Source organism: Saimiri boliviensis, chromosome 4, assembly GCF_048565385.1.
Source record: "Saimiri boliviensis isolate mSaiBol1 chromosome 4, mSaiBol1.pri, whole genome shotgun sequence".
Lineage (NCBI taxonomy): Eukaryota > Metazoa > Chordata > Mammalia > Primates > Cebidae > Saimiri > Saimiri boliviensis.
The window spans coordinates 19,098,336-19,119,129 of record NC_133452.1 but is presented as its reverse complement, the minus strand read 5'-3'; the positions used below and the strand labels follow the sequence as shown (position 1 = coordinate 19,119,129).

General features: G+C 43.2%; 1 protein-coding gene across 2 annotated transcripts in view; it reads left to right on the top strand.

Annotated features, from left to right (window-relative positions):
- The window catches only part of MTHFD1L (methylenetetrahydrofolate dehydrogenase (NADP+ dependent) 1 like), a 241,037-nt gene that overhangs the window by 102,392 nt on the left and 117,851 nt on the right, over nt 1-20,794 (top strand). For both annotated transcript variants that reach the window (XM_039467586.2, XM_039467584.2), the window contains exon 20: nt 8,608-8,719. In XM_039467586.2, coding sequence (XP_039323520.1) covers nt 8,608-8,719 — 112 coding nt within the window. The remainder of the gene's footprint in view (nt 1-8,607; nt 8,720-20,794) is intronic.

The following is a 20,794-nucleotide window of genomic DNA, read 5'->3' as shown; positions in this document are numbered from 1 at the left end:
AATACAGCAGAGCACTATTCAGCGTCCTAGCCCTCTTGAACCTCCACTTAAGTGAAGGAGGCAGGCAAAAGGCCAATCAATAAACACACAGCATGTTATTTCGTGGTAAGGTCTGGAGAAGAAAAATCAGAGACCAGGAGGGACAGAGTGACGTGGGGTATGTGTCTGTGCCTGCCTGCCTGTTAAAGCAGTACCAGCACAGAGCTGAGTAAACCAAGGGGGTGAGCCATGCATGTGTCTTGAAGAGCATGTGGACAGAGGGTTACCTTGAGTGCAGAGACCTTGGGCAGCAATGTGCTTTGCAATCTCAGGCAGAAAGAGCGAGGATCTGGTTAGTAACCTGTGTTAGTTCATTCTCGCATTGCTATAAGGAACTACCTGAGACTGGGTAATTGAAGAATATTGGTTTAACTGGCTCACAGTTCCGAAGACTTTACAGGAAGCATGGCTGGGGAGGCCTCAGGACACTTACAATTGTGGTGGAAGTCGAAGGGGAAGCAAACAGGTCTTCATATGGCAGAGCAGGAGAGAGAGAGCAAAGGAGGAAGTGCTACCCACTGTTCAACAACTAGATTTCGTGAGAACTCACAATCGTGAGAACAGCAGGGGGAAATCCACTCCCAGGATCCAGTTACCTGCCACCAGGGCCCTCCTCTAACATTGAAGATTATAATTCCACATGAGACTTGCGTGGGGACACAGAGCCAAACCATATCAGAACCAATATGACAGAAATGGGGAAACCGGCCAGGCACAGTGGCTCTCGCCTGTAATCCCAGCACTTTGGGAGCTCAAGGAAGGCAGATCCCTTGAGGCCAGGAGCTTGAGACCAGCCTGGCCAACATGGTGAATCCCATCTGTACTAAAAAAACAAACAAACAAACAAAAAAAACTAGCCGGGCATAGTGGTGCATACCTATAATCCCAGCTACTTGGGAGGCTGAGGCAGGGGAATTGCTTGAACCCTAGAGGCGAAGGTTGCAGTGACCGAGATCGCACCACTGCACTCCAGCCTAGGCAACAGAGTGAGACTCTAGCTTAAAAAAAAAAGAGAGAGAGAGCAGAAAGAAATCAGGGGACTATTTCTGAAGGTGCCCTGTGAGGTTGCTGCCTGAAGGTGTCCTATGAGCTGAGGAAGGGAGGACTGAGCACCTTTAAACAGATGCCTGCAGCCCTGGGGGAGGGGGAGGGGCGCAGGATGCACTGGTGCCAAGACCACACCTTTCTGCTGCAGGTTGCCCTTCCCATCTTTCCTCTCCCCAATCATTCTGCCAGCATGCACATGTCCTCAGAGGTAGGCCATCTTCAAAAGGAAACAAAAACATTTCAAAAGCCTCCCACCCCCCTGCATCCTCATCCAGCTCCTGCCCGGCTCTTGTCTGTCATTGGGGTCTCCATGTTGACTGACCTTGGGTTCCACCTCTCCTGACTGCCCTTGTCTGGGTCACTTGTCTCCGGAGACACCAAGTCTTTGTTTCTCTGCCCTCTTCGGAGAAGCTCAGCCAAGTTTGACAGCTGCCCGTCTTCCTTCGGTAGCACCTGGTTCCTCTGCCGTCAGGGGTCCCTCCCTCTTCAGGCCTGCTCGCTGCTCCTCAGCTTTGCCGGCTTCTCTGATGACCCGTCACTTTTCTCACCCCGTTCTCCTCCAGGATTAGCCAGGTGATGACTCCCAAACTCTTGTTTGGAATCTCATGAACCTGGAATTTCAGACTTGCGGGTGTGGTTACCAAGAGCCACCAGGAGCCACGTGGGTGGGTAAAAGCCATTTCAAACTGATACATAAACTAGGACCCACCTCCCACTTCCTTCCAACCTCACTTCTTCCCTGAAACCTACCCAGTCATTCAGAGCAGAACCCCGGAGATGATCCTGGAGGCGTGTTTTCCCTTCCCGCCTCCTCTCTCCATCCCTGCAGAGTCGTCCGTGGTTACGTGACTGCTCTGTCCACGGTGCTGGATGCCCCCTTCCTACTTCAGCCGCCAGCATGCCCCACCCGCAGCAGTGCAGCAGCCTCCCGGCTAGCCTCTCTGCTGCTACTCTTTTCTTCCAAAATGCTCTCCCTCCTCAGCAGCCTTAGAGATTGAAACCTAATTAAGTCCTGTTGCTTTCCGGCTTACAGTCCTTCCATGATTTACCCATGTTTCCACCCTGCTCTGAAAAGCTCCTGGGATCTGGTTCTGGCCCCTTCCCCCTCCCTGTCCCTTATTCTCATCTCTCATCCTCTGCCCAGCCCCTTTGCATGGCTGACACCACTTCCTGATATCTGCATGTTCAGCTCCTTCACCTCCCTCAGGTCTTATGTCACGTAAGCATCAGCTGCTCAGGGAAGCCACAGGAAGATGCAGCCCCCACCCCTCTGTGCTGTCATTCCAGTGCATGGCAGAATGCTGAGAGCTTCCTATTTCCTTCTTTTCTGCATTTCTCCTCCCACCGGGATGAGAGCAGGACCTTTTCCATCCTTCAACACCGTATCTCCAGCTCCCAGAAAGTGCCTGACACCTATCAGAGGCTCAGTAAAGACTTGTTGAATAATTAAATGAATGCTTATTATATTTACTACATTCTCCTAAAAATACATATTTTTTTCCTATAGCCATGTGTCACTAAAAAAATACATGTTTATTAATAAATAAGGCCAGGTGTGGTGGCTCACCCCTGTAATCCCAGCACTTTGGGAGGCCGAGATGGGCAGATCACGAGGTCAGGAGTTCGAGACTAGCCTGACCAACATGGTGAAACCTGTCTCTACTAAAAATACAAAAATTAGCTGGACATGAGGGCGCACGCCTGTAATCCCACTTAGGAGGCTGAGGCAAGAGAATCGCTTGAACCCAGGAGGCAGAGGTTGCAGTGAGCCAAGATCATGCCACTGCATTCCAAGCAAGACTCCATCTCAAATAAATAAATAAATAAACAAATAAATAACTGACTAAGAGAGAAAAAATACGAAGATAAGTGATATTCCTTCATAACACTTCTCCTTCAAAGATGAATACTTACTATTTGGAATCGTAATTCTCTTGTTTTAAATAATTATTCTGTTAGAAATCACTCACACTTCTGAGATATTTCCCACTCTGAAAACCTGAGAAATAGAAAGTGTAGCTTCCGTTTAACGAATGGGTTAGTGGACTGGGTTGTCCAAGCAGTTCTTATTGCCTTCACTTTTATTTTCTTAAGGGTTCTGAATCTCTGATGTATCAGCACAGAAATAACAGGTTTAGATTACATTACAGAAAGTACTCAGGCTGGACACAGTGGCTCACTCGTGTAATCCCAGCATTTTGGGAGGCCAAGCCAGATGAATCACCTGAGTTTAGGAGTTTGGGACCGGCCTGGTCAACATGGTGAAACCCTGTCTCTGCTAAAAATACAAAAATTAGCTGGGCGTAGTGATGTGCACATGTAGTCCCAGCTCCTGAGGAGGCTGAGGCAGGAGGATCACTTAAACCCGTGAAGTGTAGAAGTGAGCTGAGATCACGCCACTGCACTCCAGCCTGGGTGACAGAGTGAGACCCTGTCTTTAAAAAAAAAGTGCTCAAACTGTTGATATTCAGGACTGGGATTGCTAGGGACAGAGAGGGAATTCTTTAGACTACTCTAGAAAGACACAAGAACTCCTCATCCTATACAAAGTGTGAAGGTACATAAAGTTTCTTGTAATCCAGAAAACAGAGAAATCCACAGTAACCATTATACATTCTTCGACGAGATGAATACATGGACTTGGGTTTTGTTTCTGCATCTGTCACTTGGCGAATGAAGATAACCATCTTCAGGATGTTCCATATCATCCATTTCATTTAAGCCATAGGCTGTTTTAAGATTACTTTAAAAGATATGGACCAAAATAAAACAGCATTCACTTAAAATATTTACACACATGAACTCTTCTACCCTGATCCTGTGTTGTTACTCTGGCTTTATGAATTTAATCAGTGACTAGGAAACTACCTCCGCAGATTGTTTAAAAGTCATTGACTAATACGCAGATTATGCTTTCCTGCTCACATTTGACCACACTCGGTTGTTAGTTTCCTAGGTCATCAAGGGCTACATCATTGCAGGTTGCCAGGAGACCAGTAGCTCTTAATCCTGACTGCACTTGCAAAGCTGCTGGGAAGATGTAAGAATATTGATTGATGCCAGCCTCCCCGTCAGACCCAGTGAACATAATGTCTGGAGTAAGGCTTGGGGACCAGGTGATTCTCATGTATAGCCAGGCTGAGGAAGAGTTAAGACAAGAAAACAATGAGAGCTCTTAACATTTTCCCACAGGTTAGCCACGTGTGGTATTGATGGAAGCCCCACATGCTAGAGTACACTGTCCATTGTGGTGGCCACTGGACACGTGGTCATTTCAGTCTACTTGAATTTAAATAAAATTTGGAATTTGATTCTTCAGTCATTTTAGCCACATTTCTATTGATATATTTGTTTATTTATTTATTACTGTTCATATTTAAGTGCTTAAAACTCTGGTAAGCTAACAAGAAATGGAAATATTATTCCCATGAAGTGTTTAAAAGGCCATTATGGAGACTATGCATAGTAAGATAGCTCCTGCCTTATTTTCCTGAGTGTTCTGTGTAGAAAATAAAGCCCAGAATTCAGGATAAATATGTTTATGCCTTTGAGTTAGTCATAGGATTTTTTTAAGCAACATGTTTAATTTGATGTACTATATATATATATATATATATATATATATTTTTTTTTTTTTTTTTTTTTTTTTTTTTAATGAGATGGCGTCTCACTCTGTCACCCAGGCTGGAGTGCAGTGGCATATTCTCGGCTCACTGCAACCTCCTCCTCCTGGGTTCAAGTAATTCTCCTGCCTCAGCCTCCTAAGCAACTGGGATTACAGGTGCATGCCACCACACCTGGCCGATTTTTTGTATTTTTCGTAGAGACAGAGTTTCACTGTGTTAGCCAGAATGATCTCAATCTCCTGACCTCGTGATCTGCCCATCTTGACCTCCCAAAGTGCTGGGATTACAGGTGTGAGCCACCCACCGCACCTGGAGATGTACTGTACCTTATAGCCATATGCAACTTTGAGTGTGCAAGTATGTGTGTACCTGTATCTGGAAGTCTAACAATGAAGTTCCAATATTTTTTTTTTCCTCCAACTCCATACTGGGAGCTTTAAAACCAGAGCCCTAATCTTGGCTTAGTTATTAGTTTCCTTTGTGGCCTTAAAGAATTGCCTTAGCCCTCTCTGGGCCTTAACTTTCTGCGTGAAGAAGTTGGCCTGTTTATACTCTCAGCATTATCTGATTCTGTGATTTCTAGCTAAAGCTACATTTATACACACATATAAAGTGTTTTTGCAAAGTAAAGAGTAGAATAGTGGTTATCAGAGGTGGAGGGGGTTTGGAGAAGTTGACTAAATAATACAAAATTCCAGTTAGGCAGGAGGAATAAGTTTTCATTATTACACAGCAAGGTGACTGTAGTTAATAAAAGCGTATTGTTGCTGGGTGCTGTGGTTCACCCCTGGCACTCTGGGAGGCTGAAGTAGGTGGATCACCTGAGGTCAGGAGTTTGAGACCAGCCTGGCAAAACCCCGTCTCTGCTAAAAACACATAAACTAACTGGGTATGGTGTTGTGCACGTGTAGTTCCAGCTACTAGGGAGGCTAAGGCAGGAGAATCGCTAGAACCCAGGAGGCGGAGGGTGCAGTGGCATGAGATGGTAGCACTGCACTCCAGCCTGGGTGACAGAGCAAGACTCTATCTCAAAAAAAAAAACAAAAAAAGGTGTTGTATATTTTTTAAATGTTAAAAGGTTAGATTTTAAATGTTCTCTCTAGAAAGAATGATAAATCTGTGAGGTGATGGATATGTTGGTTAGCTTGATATAATCATTCCACAGTGTATACATATATTAGATCAGTACCTGTTCTCCATAAATATGTACAATTATTATTCATCAATTAAAAATAAAAAATGCTTTTGCTAATAGGTTTAGTATCCTGAAAAATACGAGAGTGCCTACAAAAGATCAAAGTCCTTTGCTTTTCTAAAGGAAAATGTTGCTGAGGACCTCGTAGCTGTTTGGAGTGGTTGTCCCAGGAACAGCAATGCTGTTTCAGTACCCCCCCCCCACCCACCGCCTGTGCCCCCTGGAGACCCCTGCTGGGTGCTTCTCAAACAGATGGCAGCCTGCAGCTGAGCAAAGCCAGCTGCCCATCCAGGGTGGAGCCTGTGACCTTGTCCTCGTTAAGCTTTGACCAGCTCCACTAGCTTACTATGGGCAAGGACATCAGAAGACAGCAAGGTTAGGAGGTGTTAGAGACATAAGCTTTTTAAAATCTGTTTTCTTCAGAACACTTAAAAGGTTTATCAAGATAGAATTCTGTGAGGAAAGACAGAGATATAAACACCAAACATACATATTTATGTATCTATAAATATGTATCCCTGCGTTTTATTTATTTATTTTTGAGTTGGCTTGTTGGTCTGTCACCCAGACTGGAGTACAGTGGCGTGGTCCCAGCTCACTGCAACCTCCACCTCCCAGGTTCAAGCGAATCTTGTGCTTCAGCCTCCCGAGTAGCTGAGCTGGGATTTCAGGAGCATGCCACCACTCCCTGCTAATTTTTGTATTTTTAGTACGGGTTTCACTGTGTCGGCCAGGCTGGTCTCGAACTCCTGACCTCAGGCGATCCACCAGCCTCGGCCTCCCAAAGTGCTCGGATTACAGGCGTGAACCCTCACACCCAGCCTCTGTTCCCTGGGTTTTATAGTCCTGGGTTCATTTCCATACACATCTGTGTGACCCGATCAGGGCCCTGTATTCTCCCTCTTGAGGACTTTTGGGGAGAAAGGTAAATAGAGTGGTATAATAGCTTGTGCCAAGTCCCTTACAAAAGAAAAAAAAAAAAAAAAGAAACGTAAACAGAGAACTCACATGGTGGTTTTGATTATACTCTCCCTTTTTCATTCTCACGAGTTTTCTTTCACTTCTCTTCTTCCTGTTTTGTTCACCTTCTCATCTTTGAAATGTGGTTGGCTAACAGCCCATCATGCTTCATGGGAATTTTCTGCGGCTCACAGCCCCCCACCCCGACCCCTACTCCCTGCCTTCCTTCATGTCAGTGAAAGGGCAGCCTGTGTTTTCATAGGTGGAGCCAAGGCTTCATATGCACAGACCCCAGTGACCCTGGCTAGGATATGAATAACACCAGACCATTTTAATGCCTGCAGATGAATTCTTTTTAGATAGGGGTAAGGTCTGTCCGAAAAGGAAAAAGTGCAGAAATGGCGTTAAAAATGAATATAGACAGCTTTTGTTCAAATAACTAAACTCTAAAATTTTTGATGATTCTCTTAAATTAGTTTATTTTGTCCTTTTTATTAATGTGAATTATAGTAGCATTTTACTATGACTGAAATTTTTCTTTGCTTTTGTTATCTTTTTTCTTTTTATTTGTTTTTGCTTCTATTATCTTAATAGTTGAAAGATTCCTTCTTTTTGTTTGTTTGTTTGAGATGGAGTCTCCTGTCGTATAGGCTGGAGTGCAGTGGTGTGATCTCACTGCCCACCTCCGTCTCCCAGATTCAAGCGATTCTTCTTCCCCAGCCTCCCGAGTAGCTGGGATTATAGGTGTGTTCCACCATGCCAGGCTAATTTTTGTATTTTTAGCAGAGATGGGGTTTTGTCATCTTGGCCAGGCTGGTCTTGGTCTCAAACTCCTGACCTCAGATGATCCACCTGCCTCATCCTCCCAAAGTGCTAGGATTATAGGTGTGAGCGACCACACCTGGGCATTTAACAGATTTCTAACATGTAAGACAATTAAACAAGAAAGACTTAAATGGAACTTTTAAAAATCGAAAGGACACTTTTATTATTAAAATATAAACAGCCTATAAATGTAATTATTCTATGACTAGCCTGCCACGACTCCTGCATAATCTCAGCTCACTGCAACCTCCACCTCCCAGGTTCAAGCAATTCTCCTGCCTCAGCCTCCTGAGTAGCTGATATTATAGGTATGTGCTACCACACCTGGCTGACTTTTGTATTTTTAGTAGACATGGGGTTTCACCATGTTGACCATGCTGGTCTTGAACTCCTGACCTCAGGTGATCCGCTCATCTTGGCCTCCCAAAGTGCCGGGATTATAGGTGTGAGCCACCTCACCTGACCAATTATATTGATTTTTATGGTTATCTTTCCTTGAATGGAATCTTTTCTTGATTAAAAAAATAAATAAATACAGCTCTTATACCATCAGGGTTTAATTCCATTGTTTTTAAAAATATAGTGCACAATTACATAAAATAAGGTAAATGATGTATTTCGGGGCCATTGAGACAACTAATAAAATGGCTTAACAGTATTTTGGAAGGAAATGACTGTATTTTCACAGTTCTGTCTCTCAAGTTCAGAATTAAATGTAGAATAGCATTTTTCTAGAATCCGTAGGGAATTTGGTCCTTTGATTGAGTCAGGGTGTTTTGACTGTCTTTGAGTTATTTATGCCTTAAATATGCAGTGTTAATAAAAGCTTTCCCACCTTGTTTGCCCCAGATTGATCTTGGTTTCCATGCTTCCATTTGTCTTTTGGGATTTTGATTTGCTCTTCCATTTCTCTAGGGGACACCTGTATTTGTGCATGCGGGCCCGTTTGCTAACATTGCTCATGGCAACTCTTCAGTGTTGGCTGATAAAATTGCTCTGAAACTGGTTGGTGAAGAAGGCTTTGTAGGTAAGTTATTTCTTTTAAGTTTAGTTGCTGTTGGACATTGAAGAAATCTTAAGGATGCTGACTGAATTGGAGTGATAACTATACTGACATGAAATCTATTCTCTCAGGCCCCCTCTTTCATAGATGGTCTCAGTAATGGAAACGCACTAAGGTCCCGTCTGTACTCGTGAAATTCTGCTTGTGCTTGAATTGTAGATTCTGATATCAAGTGCATATGGGTTTGAGCATAAACTCTGACTCTTGCAAACTGAGTGTCGTTGAACACATTTAAATTACTACTGAGCTTTGGTTTTCTGGTGTGTAAAATTGTGATTAAAAATATCGTTATCAAACACTTTAGGCTTTTTATGAAAACTAAACGAGATATTTTAGTCATTCAGCAAATGTTTTTAGAGAACCTACCACTTAGAAGGGATGCTCCTCAGATCTAGGGATCCAGTGGTGAACAAAACAGATAGACGCACTGGCACATGCCTGTAATCCCAGCTACTCAGGAAGCTGAGGCAGGAGGATTGCTGGAGCCCAGGAGTTCACATCCAGCCTGGGCAGCGTAGCAAGATCCTGCCTCTGTGAATAAATAAAAATTAGAACAACCAGCCTTAGTCCCTGCACTTGTGGCACATACTGTCTAATGGTAATTTAATAAGAGAAAGGGCTGATTGGCTGTCAGCGATTACTACCCTTACTACGTAGTACTGATAACTTGAAGTCCTGGGTTTATTTCCATATACAGTTTCTCCTTGTTTTTTGTGAGCTAATGTAGGAGAGATACCCAACCAGTAGACTTAAAACGTTCATTGTAGGACTGTACAACTTTTGCTGCTGTCAAGCTCTTTGTAGAACCTGTTCTTCTTTGGCTTTTCTTGCATATTCTAGCTAGAAAGAAGGGGCAACTCTCTTAGATACTTAGTCAGTGCCAGCCCCAGTTCCACCCATGATATTAAGGCAGCAAAGACAAAACCAAAACAGGCATTCATGGAGGAGTCCCTTAATCTGACTTATGAGGGATTGCATTGGCAGATTTCTCATGCTAACAGATAATTCCCATTAACCATATGAATGCTTATTATCAGGGATAGCAATCTCTTCTTTCACTCTTATCATCAGCCTCGGATAAAACCCAAAAGAGTTATTTTATTAGAAAAGAGTGTGCTGGACAAAAGAACTTAGCACTGCATTTTAGGCTCAGACATCACAAAGTTCATTCAGGGTTATTGAGACTCTTAAGAATTCCTTGTGGACAGGCAGTCAGGATCAGATGAGGCTTGAGGGAGTTGCATTCCTCCACGACCTGTATTCTGCAGCTCTCACGTACTTTACTGCTTTGATAGCAAATCCACTGCAAGAGTGGCTAGCCGTGCTGTCTAAGTGGATGTGCTCAATTGATCGCTGCCTAATTGTAGAACTAATGGACCAGGAGGCTGGGTGAGGGCGGGCATCAGAAAGTTGGGTGCTTAAGTGAAGTGGTGGTTCTGATGCATCAGCTCTGCAAATAAAGTCACTTCTAGAAGGAAGCCTATTTTAGGCTGACAGAGAGCTCTGCACGTACCAGTTCTTACTTCGTCAAACACATATTTATAAAGTACATGTTTTCATGGCAGAATATTTTTCGAGATATAAACTGATGATGGATGCTGTCTGTGTGACCTTGAAGAAGCAATTAGGCTCTCTGGGTGTGTCCCTTGTAGATAATCTTATCTGAAAAGTGAGAAGTTGGACCAGATGAGGAGATGGATATGGATAGCCATGGACTCAGAGGTAGAAGCTGTAGAATTGGAGCCCTGGCTGGTAGTGTGTTTTAATTTCTCTAGGGCTCAATTTTTTATTTAATAAAGAGAGACTACCTGTGTGACTTGCAGTATTTTAATGAATAGGATCAAGTGAGAAAGCGTTTTATAAAACATGAGCTACACATAGGTCAGGACTTGTGCTAATTCTTTCTATGATCCCATCTAGTCTAAGATACTGTAAGTGGGGGAATTTTTCATGAGGATGAAATCTGTCCATTGCCAGATGGTTCAAAGGGCAAGCCCTAAAGTCAGGTTTTACCTCAACTGCATGCAAGTCACAGATAACATTGGGCACATTAACCCTTCTCTTCCTTGGCTTCCTTACCTGTAAAATAGGGCTTCGGATAGGGCTTCCCTCTTGAAAGGACTTGGTAGATTTGAAAAGTATCAGTGAGATCATGCAGGTTGGGTGGAGTCCTGGCACTTGACACTTGGTAAGACTCAGTTCCTCTTAGCCACCCCTGGTTGTCATTGTTGCCCCCACTGTTGATACGTTACTGATAGAGGTCACATTTTCTTTTTTCTCTAGATCTTTGTTTTTTTTTTTTGTTTTTTTTTTTTTTTTTTTTTTGAATGATTTTGTTTATAGTTGTTATAAAATACACATAACATAAAAGTTACCATCTTCACCATTTTTGAACATACATTCAGTAGTGAAATACACCCACATTGTTGTGCAACCAAGTTCTAGAACCAGAGTCCTGTGCCCAGTAAATATTCCTCATTCCCCTGCCTGCAGCTCCTGGCAGTGCCCTTCTACTTTCTGTCTCAACGAAGTTGACTCCTGAATACCCCATCTGAGTGGAATCATGCCGTATTTGTCCTTCTGTGATTGACTCATTTCACTTAGCGTAATGTCTTCAAGGTTCATCCATGTTGTAGCGAGCATCAGCAATCTCTTCCTTTTAAGGCTGAATAATATTCCATCATGTGGATAGACCATGCTTTGTTTATCCACTCATCCTTCATTGGACATTTGACTTGTTTCCACCTTTGGCTCTTGTGAATAATGTTGCTGTGAACATAGATGTATAAATATATTTTAATGTCTAAAAACCGTGCTCTATTATGTCTAAATATGTGATGGCAATGACTTATATATTCATAAATATGTACCATGGAACTCTAGTCCTGTCATGTTGAACTCTCACGAAGGTGGTGTGTGCATGCTGCAACTCCATTGGAATGCTGGCGGCAAAGCCAGTATATGGGACAGTGGGAACAGGGCGTGGTCAGGAGACAATGTTGCTGGCTGCACAGGCGGTGTATTGGACAGTGGCAATGGGGTGTGGTCAAGAGACAACGTTGTTGGTGGCAAAGCCCATGTATTGGACAGTGGTAATGGGGCGTCGTCAGGAGACAGTTCTTTGCCCATTGCTTGGTCAAGCCTGCACTGTGGGTCTGGTTCATTCCTTGCCCTTCGATGAAGTTTGTAATAGTTAAAAACTTAGCCGGGCGCGGTGGCTCAAGCCTGTAATCCCAGCACTTTGGGAGGCCGAGGCGGGTGGATCACGAGGTCGAGAGATGGAGACCATCCTGGTCAACGTGGTGAAACCCCGTCTCTACTAAAAATACAAAAAACTAGCTGGGCATGGTGGCGCGTGTTTGTAATCCCAGCTACTCAGGAGGCTGAGGCAGGAGAATTGCCTGAACCCAGGAGGCGGAGGTTGCGGTGAGCCGAGATCGTGCCATTGCACTCCAGCCTGGGTAACAAGAGCGACACTCTGTCTCAAAAATAAATAAATAAATAAATAAATAAATAAATAAATAAATAAATAAAAACTTATATACTTTTATAAGTTTATAAAACTGTTATAAACTGAGGTCAATATCTAGTCCCTCTAACATATACATTTTTTAATTGGTCTGGTCGCTTTCAATCATGAGAACAGACCCTAAAATTAAAAATGTATATCCAGTTTTCTATCAAAACCAAAAACTCCAAATGTCACTCGGACCTGAGCTTCTTTCCGCCCCCATCTGGTCCTCCTCTGGCTGACAGTGGGAAGGGGAAGGTAGCTTTCTGTCACCCTCGTCTTGCATTTAGGCTGGCCCTGACCCCTGTTAGGTTGAAGGTTTGGCGTGAGATGGTGCCCATGTGGCCTCTGCCACCAAGGTCCTCGCTCTTTTGGCAGAAGCCCTCTGAGCAGTACCTCATTTAGACTTTCCTACCTCTGGTTCCACGCCTGGTCTCAGGTACCACAGACCTCTGACCTCTAGCTGGGGACATACCTTGAGCCACTTGTGGCTTAAGAAAAGGGGGAAGTAGGGAGGCCAAGGAGGGTGGATCACCTGAGGTCAGGAGTTCAAGATCAGCCTGGCCAACATGATGAAATCCCGTCTCTACTAAAAATACAAAAAAAATTAGCTGGGTGTGGTGACAGGCTCCTGTAGTCCCAGCTGCTCAGGAAGCTGAGGCAGGAGAATTGCTTGAATCCAGAAGGCGAAGTTTGCAGTGAGCTGAGATCACGCCATTGCACTCCATCCAGCCTGAGCAACAGGGAGAGACTCTGTCTCTAACAGAAAAGAAAAATAAAAATAAGAAAAGGGGGAGTTGGCTTCACATCCTCTTCATTGGGTACTGGGAGGGGAGGTGGATATGGCACCCTGATTACTTTCTTTGAAGAAATTCTTCCCTGGGTTCTAACCTGTGAACCCTTTTGAAGTCTCAGTGGGTTAAAGGCATGCAAAATCTGTTTCAAACTGCTTTACAAACCCTGCCAGTACCATCCTTTGGCATGTGAGCAAATTGACACCGATTCAAGGCCCGAAACAAAACTGAGACAAAAAGAGCTTCATTTCAACATCCTTCTACAGAAGTTAAATGCAGTCGGCGCATCTGAGGTGTATCTGTAGTCTGAGCAGGAATTCATGTTCTTCAAAGAGTTGTTTATAGTAGACTGTCTTTATGACCTCATAATAGGGAAAGATCTCTTAAAATATGAAAAGCTCAAACTGAAGAGAAAAATATTGATAATTTGGGGTGCATTAAAAAGTACACTGTATGTGATCAAAGATACCAGGTTAAAAAGCAAGTGACAGATTGGAAGGAAATGTTTGCAAACATGATTAGCATTGAGAATATATAAAACACTCAAGACTGATAAGCGAAAACAAATAATCTAATAGAAAAATAGGTAGAGGATTTGAAAAGTTGATTCGCAGCAAAAGAGCAATCCAGTGGAATTTCTAGGTAGGACTGAAAATGAACAAATGATTGAGCAGTTTCACTTCTATGTATACTCTGGAAAAGAAGTGATGGAAAATATATTTTAGTCCTTTGACTAAAATATATTTTGAAATAATTGACTTCAGTTCCCATTTATTGAGCATGTTTTGAGCTTCTGCTATATGTCAAGTACTATCTGCTAGGCGCTGGGAATCAAAGATGAGTACGACAGGCTTCTTGCCCTGCAGTAATATGTGATGTGACGTGAGAGACAAGAACTTCAGTGGTAAGTACAATGCACTTGATTAAGTACTATATTAGCTAAGGTTCTTCACTAAAAACTTTAAGCGATAATTAGCATCTCTTAGAATTGTTTCCATATTACCAGTCTTGCTGATGTAGTCTAATTTTTTTCTGACAAAAAGCACACGCAAACAAGGAATTATTTTGTCTATTCTGAATAATTAGTCTAAGATAATGGAGTCAATAGTCCATTTAGACTTAAAACAGAGTGACATTTATTTAAATAATTGCATGAATTTGCAAAACATTCCATGAGGATTTTTCTATAAGTGCTGTGATCACCATTGTGGCTGTTTCTTCCATTATCGGCAGTCCTCGTGGGAGTCCGCCTAACTTGCATTTACATGCTGTAAAGGATATTTGGCATCAAATTCTACCCATGTGTTACATTTAAAGAATAAAGCAAAAGGAAAGAAAGAAAGAAAGGAAAAAGCAGTATTGAGTTCCTGGATTTAGAAAACATTATGACCTCATCTTTAAACTGTAGGAATTTCAAACTTACCCATGAACTTCAGATTTTTAAATTTGTTTTCTGTTCTGTCAGTTGGTTTTGATTCCAGTTTTCAGATAAAGGTCTTGTCTTTACAGGGGAGGGCAGAATACAGTTGTGTATGCTTATAGGCAGGTGTCATTAACTGAGGGTCATCAGCCACTGGGGGACCCATGGACAGACTTAGATATACAACCCGCTCCCATAATTAAAGATAGATTCGTGCATATGGCTATATATACTTCTTTTTTTTTTTTTTTAAGATAGAGTCTCAGTCTGTGACCTAAGCTGGAGTATAGTGACATGATCTCAGCTCTGTGCAATCTCTGCCTCCCAGGGTCAAGTGATTCTCCTACTTCAGCCTCCTGATTAGCTGGTATTACAGGCATATGCTGCACACCACCACGCCCGGCTAATTTTTATATTTTTAGTAGAGACAGGGTTTCATCATGTTGGCCAGGCTGGTCTTGAACTCCTAACCTCAGGTGTTCAAGTGCTGGGATTACAGGTGTGAGCTACCATGCTTGGCCACCTTTTTTTTTTTAACCTGGGGAAACTTACACAATTCTTGGATTCTCACAGGGGACTGTGACATAAGAAAGATAAAGAATTGTGGGTGCACATCTCAAAGCCTAGTGGATATTGTTTAACCTTCTTCACTCTACAGCAATATATGCTTTGGTAGCTTTCCACGTCCTGTACACATTTGGCATTTATTACCCTATCCAGAGCTGCTTGTCAAGAAGCTACTTAATCAATTGCAACTTTCCTGCTTGCTCTCTGTAGAGAATCACGCAGACCCAGGTGTGTTCCGCAGGTGCTTCCTGGGTACATGAGCATAAACATGCATGCAACAGAGCAGAAATATGCCAAGCGCCCAATTGAAACACAGGATGATCTTTGCCTCAGACATTTCAGGATTAGGATTTAGAGATCAGAATGAATAGACATAGTAGTTCCAAGACAAACTGAATGGGATTGGGAAACAAAGCCTTGCTAATATTTTCATTAAGAACGCCCCTGTTTTCTGAGCCATTACTGAGCATTAGACCAGTGCTGAGACTATCATATACCTTCTCACTCAATCCTTAAAACCGCCTGTGGGGTCAGTGTTATTAGCCTCATTTTACAGATGATGTAACGAAAGCTTAGCAAGATGATGATACATGTTCACGATCAATCAGAAAGTAAGTGACAGAGTATGTGACCCAAGGGGTCCGTTGTGCCCTCAGTGTTTTTCTCAATGCTCTTTTCCTGGTTGCCACCCTCTCCCGTTAAAAAATAATTTCAGCAGGGCACGGTGGCTCACACCTGTAATCCCAGCACTTCAGAAGGCTGAGGTGGGTGGATCATCTGAGGTCAGGAGTTTGAGACTAGCCTGACCAACATGGTGAAACCCCGTCTCTCCTAAAAATACGAGAGTGGTGGGGCACACTTGTAATCCCAGCTACTTGGGAGGCTGAGACAGGAGAATCGCTTGAACCTAGGAATCAGAGGTTGCAGTGAGCGGAGATCGTGTCATTGCAGTCCAGCCTGGGCAACAAGAGCGAAACTCCATCTCAAAAAAAGAAGAAGAATTTCAGGTGACCTGCGTACAGCAGATGGTCACAGTTATAGGAAGCACCACTATAACTATGCTGTGCCAACATATCATGATATGTGCCAACAGTTGTGGCTTACTTTGGTCCTTTTATTCTTTTCTCTCTTTTAATTTAATATTCCTTCCTCCCGAATAGGTTGCTGATTACAGGTGACCTTATTGAGCCCCAATCTGTCTCCTTGCTCCACCTCTCAACCAGTATTTTTGGGGAACAGTTTATTTTTTAATTTAATTTTTTTTTTTTTTTTTTTTTTTTTTTTTTAAGACATAGGAGTCTCACTCTGTCTCCTAGGCTTGAGTTTAGTGATGCAATCTCGGCTCACTGCAACCTTCACCTCCCCGGTTCAAGTGCTTCTCCTGTCTCAGCCCCCTGAGTAGCTGCGATTATAGATACATGCTACCATGCCCGGCTATTTATATTTTTAGTAGAGACAGGGTTTCTCCATGTTGGCCAGGCTGGTCTCGAACTCCTGATCTCAGGCCATCAAGCCTACCTTGGCCTCCCAAAGTGCTGGGATTACAGGTGTGAGCCACTGTGCCTGGCCTGGTGGACAGTTTTAAATCAGTCTTCTTGGCCTTCAGAGGACTCTGCTGGTGGCTATACCCAGCTACTGGCTGGTTCTCTCTTTCCACTTGTATTGCCCTGAAATTCTAAATATTCCGTCTTTTTGGTAGAAGAAAACCAAACCAAACTAAACATTCTCATGATTTCATCCACCCTTAAAAAAAAAAAAAAAAAAAAAAAAAAAAAAAAAAATCTGACATCAAGTGATCCTGCAGCTCTAAGCTTTAATTCTCCCAGACTTCGCCCTGTTTACATTATTTAAAAACACTGATCTCAGCCTGAGATCCACTTTTGTTATTATGGTACTTTCAGGGTTTTCTTCCTTTAGTAAATGTATTCATAATTAAATCAAGGATGAGAAGTGCTGGCTTACTGGAGACTCTGGCTGAAGGTCATGTGCTAGCTCAGGAAACTGCTCAGCACGGGTTGTGTTTTTCAGCCCCTGTCTTCAGGAAGGCCTGACCAAGGGAGGGTTGTTTTGCGCCGTCTGCCGTCTCTGATTTCTCCTGTGTGGTTTGGTGCTGAAACTCATCCTGCCCTTGTTCTCTGTTCGGCCTTTGTCCTACCTCACCTTTCTCTCTCTGTGCTTTTGTGTAAAGTAGCCCTCTTTCAAGCTGCTCCTATGTCCTTTAAAAACAAAAGTGAAATGTTTTGCATATACACTAAACAGGAAAGTATGCAAAGTAATATCACAAACACCCATGTTCCCACCACTCAGCTCATCAAAATCTTACCATGTTGCCATGTGTCCTTCAGTTTTTTTTTTTTTTTTAAAGAAATATGTTTAGCTGGGCATGGTGGTACATGCCTATAGTCTGAGCTACTTGGGAGACTGAGTCAGGAAGATCACTTGAGCCTAGCAGTTCAAGTCTCCTGGGCATAGAGCGAGACCCTGTCTTCTCTTTTTTTTCTTTTTAATTTTTTTTTTTTTTTTTTTTTTAAAGACGGGGTTTCACCATGTTGGTCAGGCTGGTCTTGAACACCCGACCTTGGGTGATCCGCCCGCCTTGGCCTCCAAAGTGCTTGGATTACAGGCGTGAGCCACTATACCTGGCCAGACCCTGTCTTTAAAAAAAAAAAAAAAAGAAGAAGAAAAAGAAATCAGATATTAGAGACACAGTTGAAGTTCCTGTGGACGCTCCCTGATCCTGTTCTTTTTTCTGCTTTTCTCCTGATTTGAGTGGTTATCATTTCTGGGTATGTTTCTACTTTGACCACATACATACATGTGCACTAAAGATCTGTAGCAGAGCTTCTCAGAGTTTCTGTTCTCATGACCATTACTGACTTAGAAACTTTTTTCATGGTATCCCCAGCCAAGAGAAATACCTAACATGTCCATTTATTAAATGGTTAGGTCCAAACAACCTAATGAGTGTTTATGTCAGGGGTCCCCAAACTACGGCCCGCGGGCCAAATGTGGCCCCCTGAGGCCATTTATCCGGCCCCCGCCGCACTTCAGGAAGGGGCACCTCTTTCATTGGTGGTCAGTGATGCATCCACATCCCGTGCTCCTGGAGTACTGTATGTGGCAGCACCACAAAGCACGGCGTCACTCACGTACAGTACTACTTCCGGCGACACGGGATGCATGTGTCACGGCTCCGGAAGCGCGTCATATGACGCACATCCGGTCTGCGGCTGCGGCGCCCCACATCACCGGAAGCAGTGTGAAATAACAGCAGAAGTAGGAAGAAAGGCAAAGCACTATAACCATTACTACACAGTACAATGGCCCCCATACTCCCCCAGATGTACAACAACATAACGGCCCCTATAACCTCCCTTTGCCCAAAAGTCTCCCCCAACATTACTACACACCGTGTTTCCCCTATTATAAGACCCTGTCTTATGTTAATTTTACCCCCAAAAGACGGGGGCTGTCTTATTTTTAGGAGGTGTCTTATAATAGGGGGAACATGCAGCAGTGGGCTTCCCACAGAAGAGGCCCACGGCTGCTGCAGATGTCCAGGACGCTGTATACACAGTGTCACAGGCTGATCACCACCGTCCCTGTATACAGCACTGGAAATGGTGCTGGGCCTGTGACACTGTATACCGCTGTCTGGGATAGTGGAGGCAGCAGCGCTGGCTGTGAAGGGTGTCACACCTTGCATAGTCCGGCCCTCCAACGGTCTGAGGGACAGAGAACTGGCCCCCTGTGTAAAAAGTTTGGGAACCCCTGGTTTATGTCCTTTCAACTTAGTAGCTGCCTGAAAAAAAATTAATACGTACGAATTCAAAGGAAAAAATCGTACTGTTTCATTTTTAAATTACCACCAATCATTATGAATGAGATGTGTGTCCTTGTCAGGCACCAGAGAACTTCTTTTTTATTTTTATTTTTATAACATCTTTTGTGTATAATTATAAATTGCAAACTTGTTTTATTATGGTTTTTCTTATTTTAAAAAAAATTGTATTTTTAGTCAACTTATTACCTTTCATTTATTTACCAGCAGTTTGCTCTGACAAAATAAGTTACAAACTATTGTTTTGCTTAATCCTTTTAACCACCATATCAGGCACACAGATTGGAGGATATTAGCTCCCATTTTACAGACGAAGAGTGGAAACACTGTACCCGTATTTACTGTAAGACTGAGCTGGGATTTAAGCCTTGGTCTTCCATAATCACAACTGCTTTTTTTCCATAACTTTGTAATACATCATTTTAAAGTAATCTGATTTCACAATATTCTACAGTATAAGAGTAACATCTACAGCACATCTTCTTGGCAGGTTACCTCTGGAGAGAACCAGTCTAATTAGCTCATAAACTGGCACATTTTAAGGCAGTTACACCTTCAACTTGATTTCCCAGCTATGCTTGAGGATCCCAGGAGCCACAATTGCAGCCAAACCAATCTGAAAGGACCAGGGAAGAGAATAGTCAAGCATGTTTTCAAGTTGAACCTAGGCCTGGCACATCCTCGCCAATTGCTCAGATGCCAAGTGGGGGGCAGCTAAGTGAAGGGAGTAGCAGGAAGACCCACTTGCGGTGGACACTGAGGAAAAACACAGCAGTCTCAGACCCACTGTTTTCAGGGTTGAAATCCCCAGATGCCCAGTTGCTGGTCCACTCTCTACCATGTCATTACCAGCAGGACAAAGGGCAATACTTCTGGAGATCAGGATATGCAAGGAAAAAATTAAGCTGCCTGCCTGTCTGGGGACTATAAAGCCAAACAGGGCTAATTTCATCCATGCCAAAGAAGATTGTTTATTTCTTCCTGATCTGGGTTTTCAGGAAGAATGCTTATCATCAGAGAAACCAGGTAATTCTGTCCTGAAGCCCAGGGGAAGAAATGATGGGCATTTCTGGGTTATAGATGGGCCCCAGACAACTTCTGACCCTTTGGAACCCATTGACACCTGCACCTCATTTCCTTCTCCATGTTGATTTTCACGTGATTTTTGCATTTTGCTGCAGTACCTGCCCAAAACTTTGCTTTGCAAATCTATAATGTCATTGAAAGCGATGTAGAGCACTGTTGTTGAAGCAGTGAACTACCTCAGATATGCAGTATTTGCAGTGTCCAGGGGAGGTCCTTTATTGCTGCGTTTCCCTCAAAAATTTGAAATATCCCACAGTGCCTCTGAGTTTGCTGCCGTGCCTCACGGCCCCTCATTGCACATTAGAACCACAAATGTGCAGCTTTTTGGGGTACTTTTCTGGTATTTTTTATGTTTTCAAATTTTACATATTAATAGGTGTTAACTCCCTGCATTGTTCTCTAATGAGGTCTGCACTTTTTCTGTAAATGGCAAGATCATAAGTAGTTTGGGTCACAGAGTCTCTGTCCCATGTACTCAATTTAGAAAGCAGCCATAGGTAAAAATGAATTCATAAACTAGTCCATGTTTAGGAATGAACCTGGCTGTGTTCCAACAGGTGTTATTTATGGTTCCTAACACTAGAATTTCATGTAATTTTCGCATGGGTTGAAATAATACTCTTTTGATATTGTTGGTAACATTTTGAAAGGTGGCCAGGCACAGTGGCTCATGCGTGTAATCCCACCACTTTTGGAGGCCAAGATGTGAGGATCACTTGAGCCCAAGAGTTCAAGAGTGGTCTGGGCAACATAGCGAGATCCCATCTCTATAAAAGAAATTTAAAAAATTAACCAGCTATGGTGGCACGGGCCTGTAGTC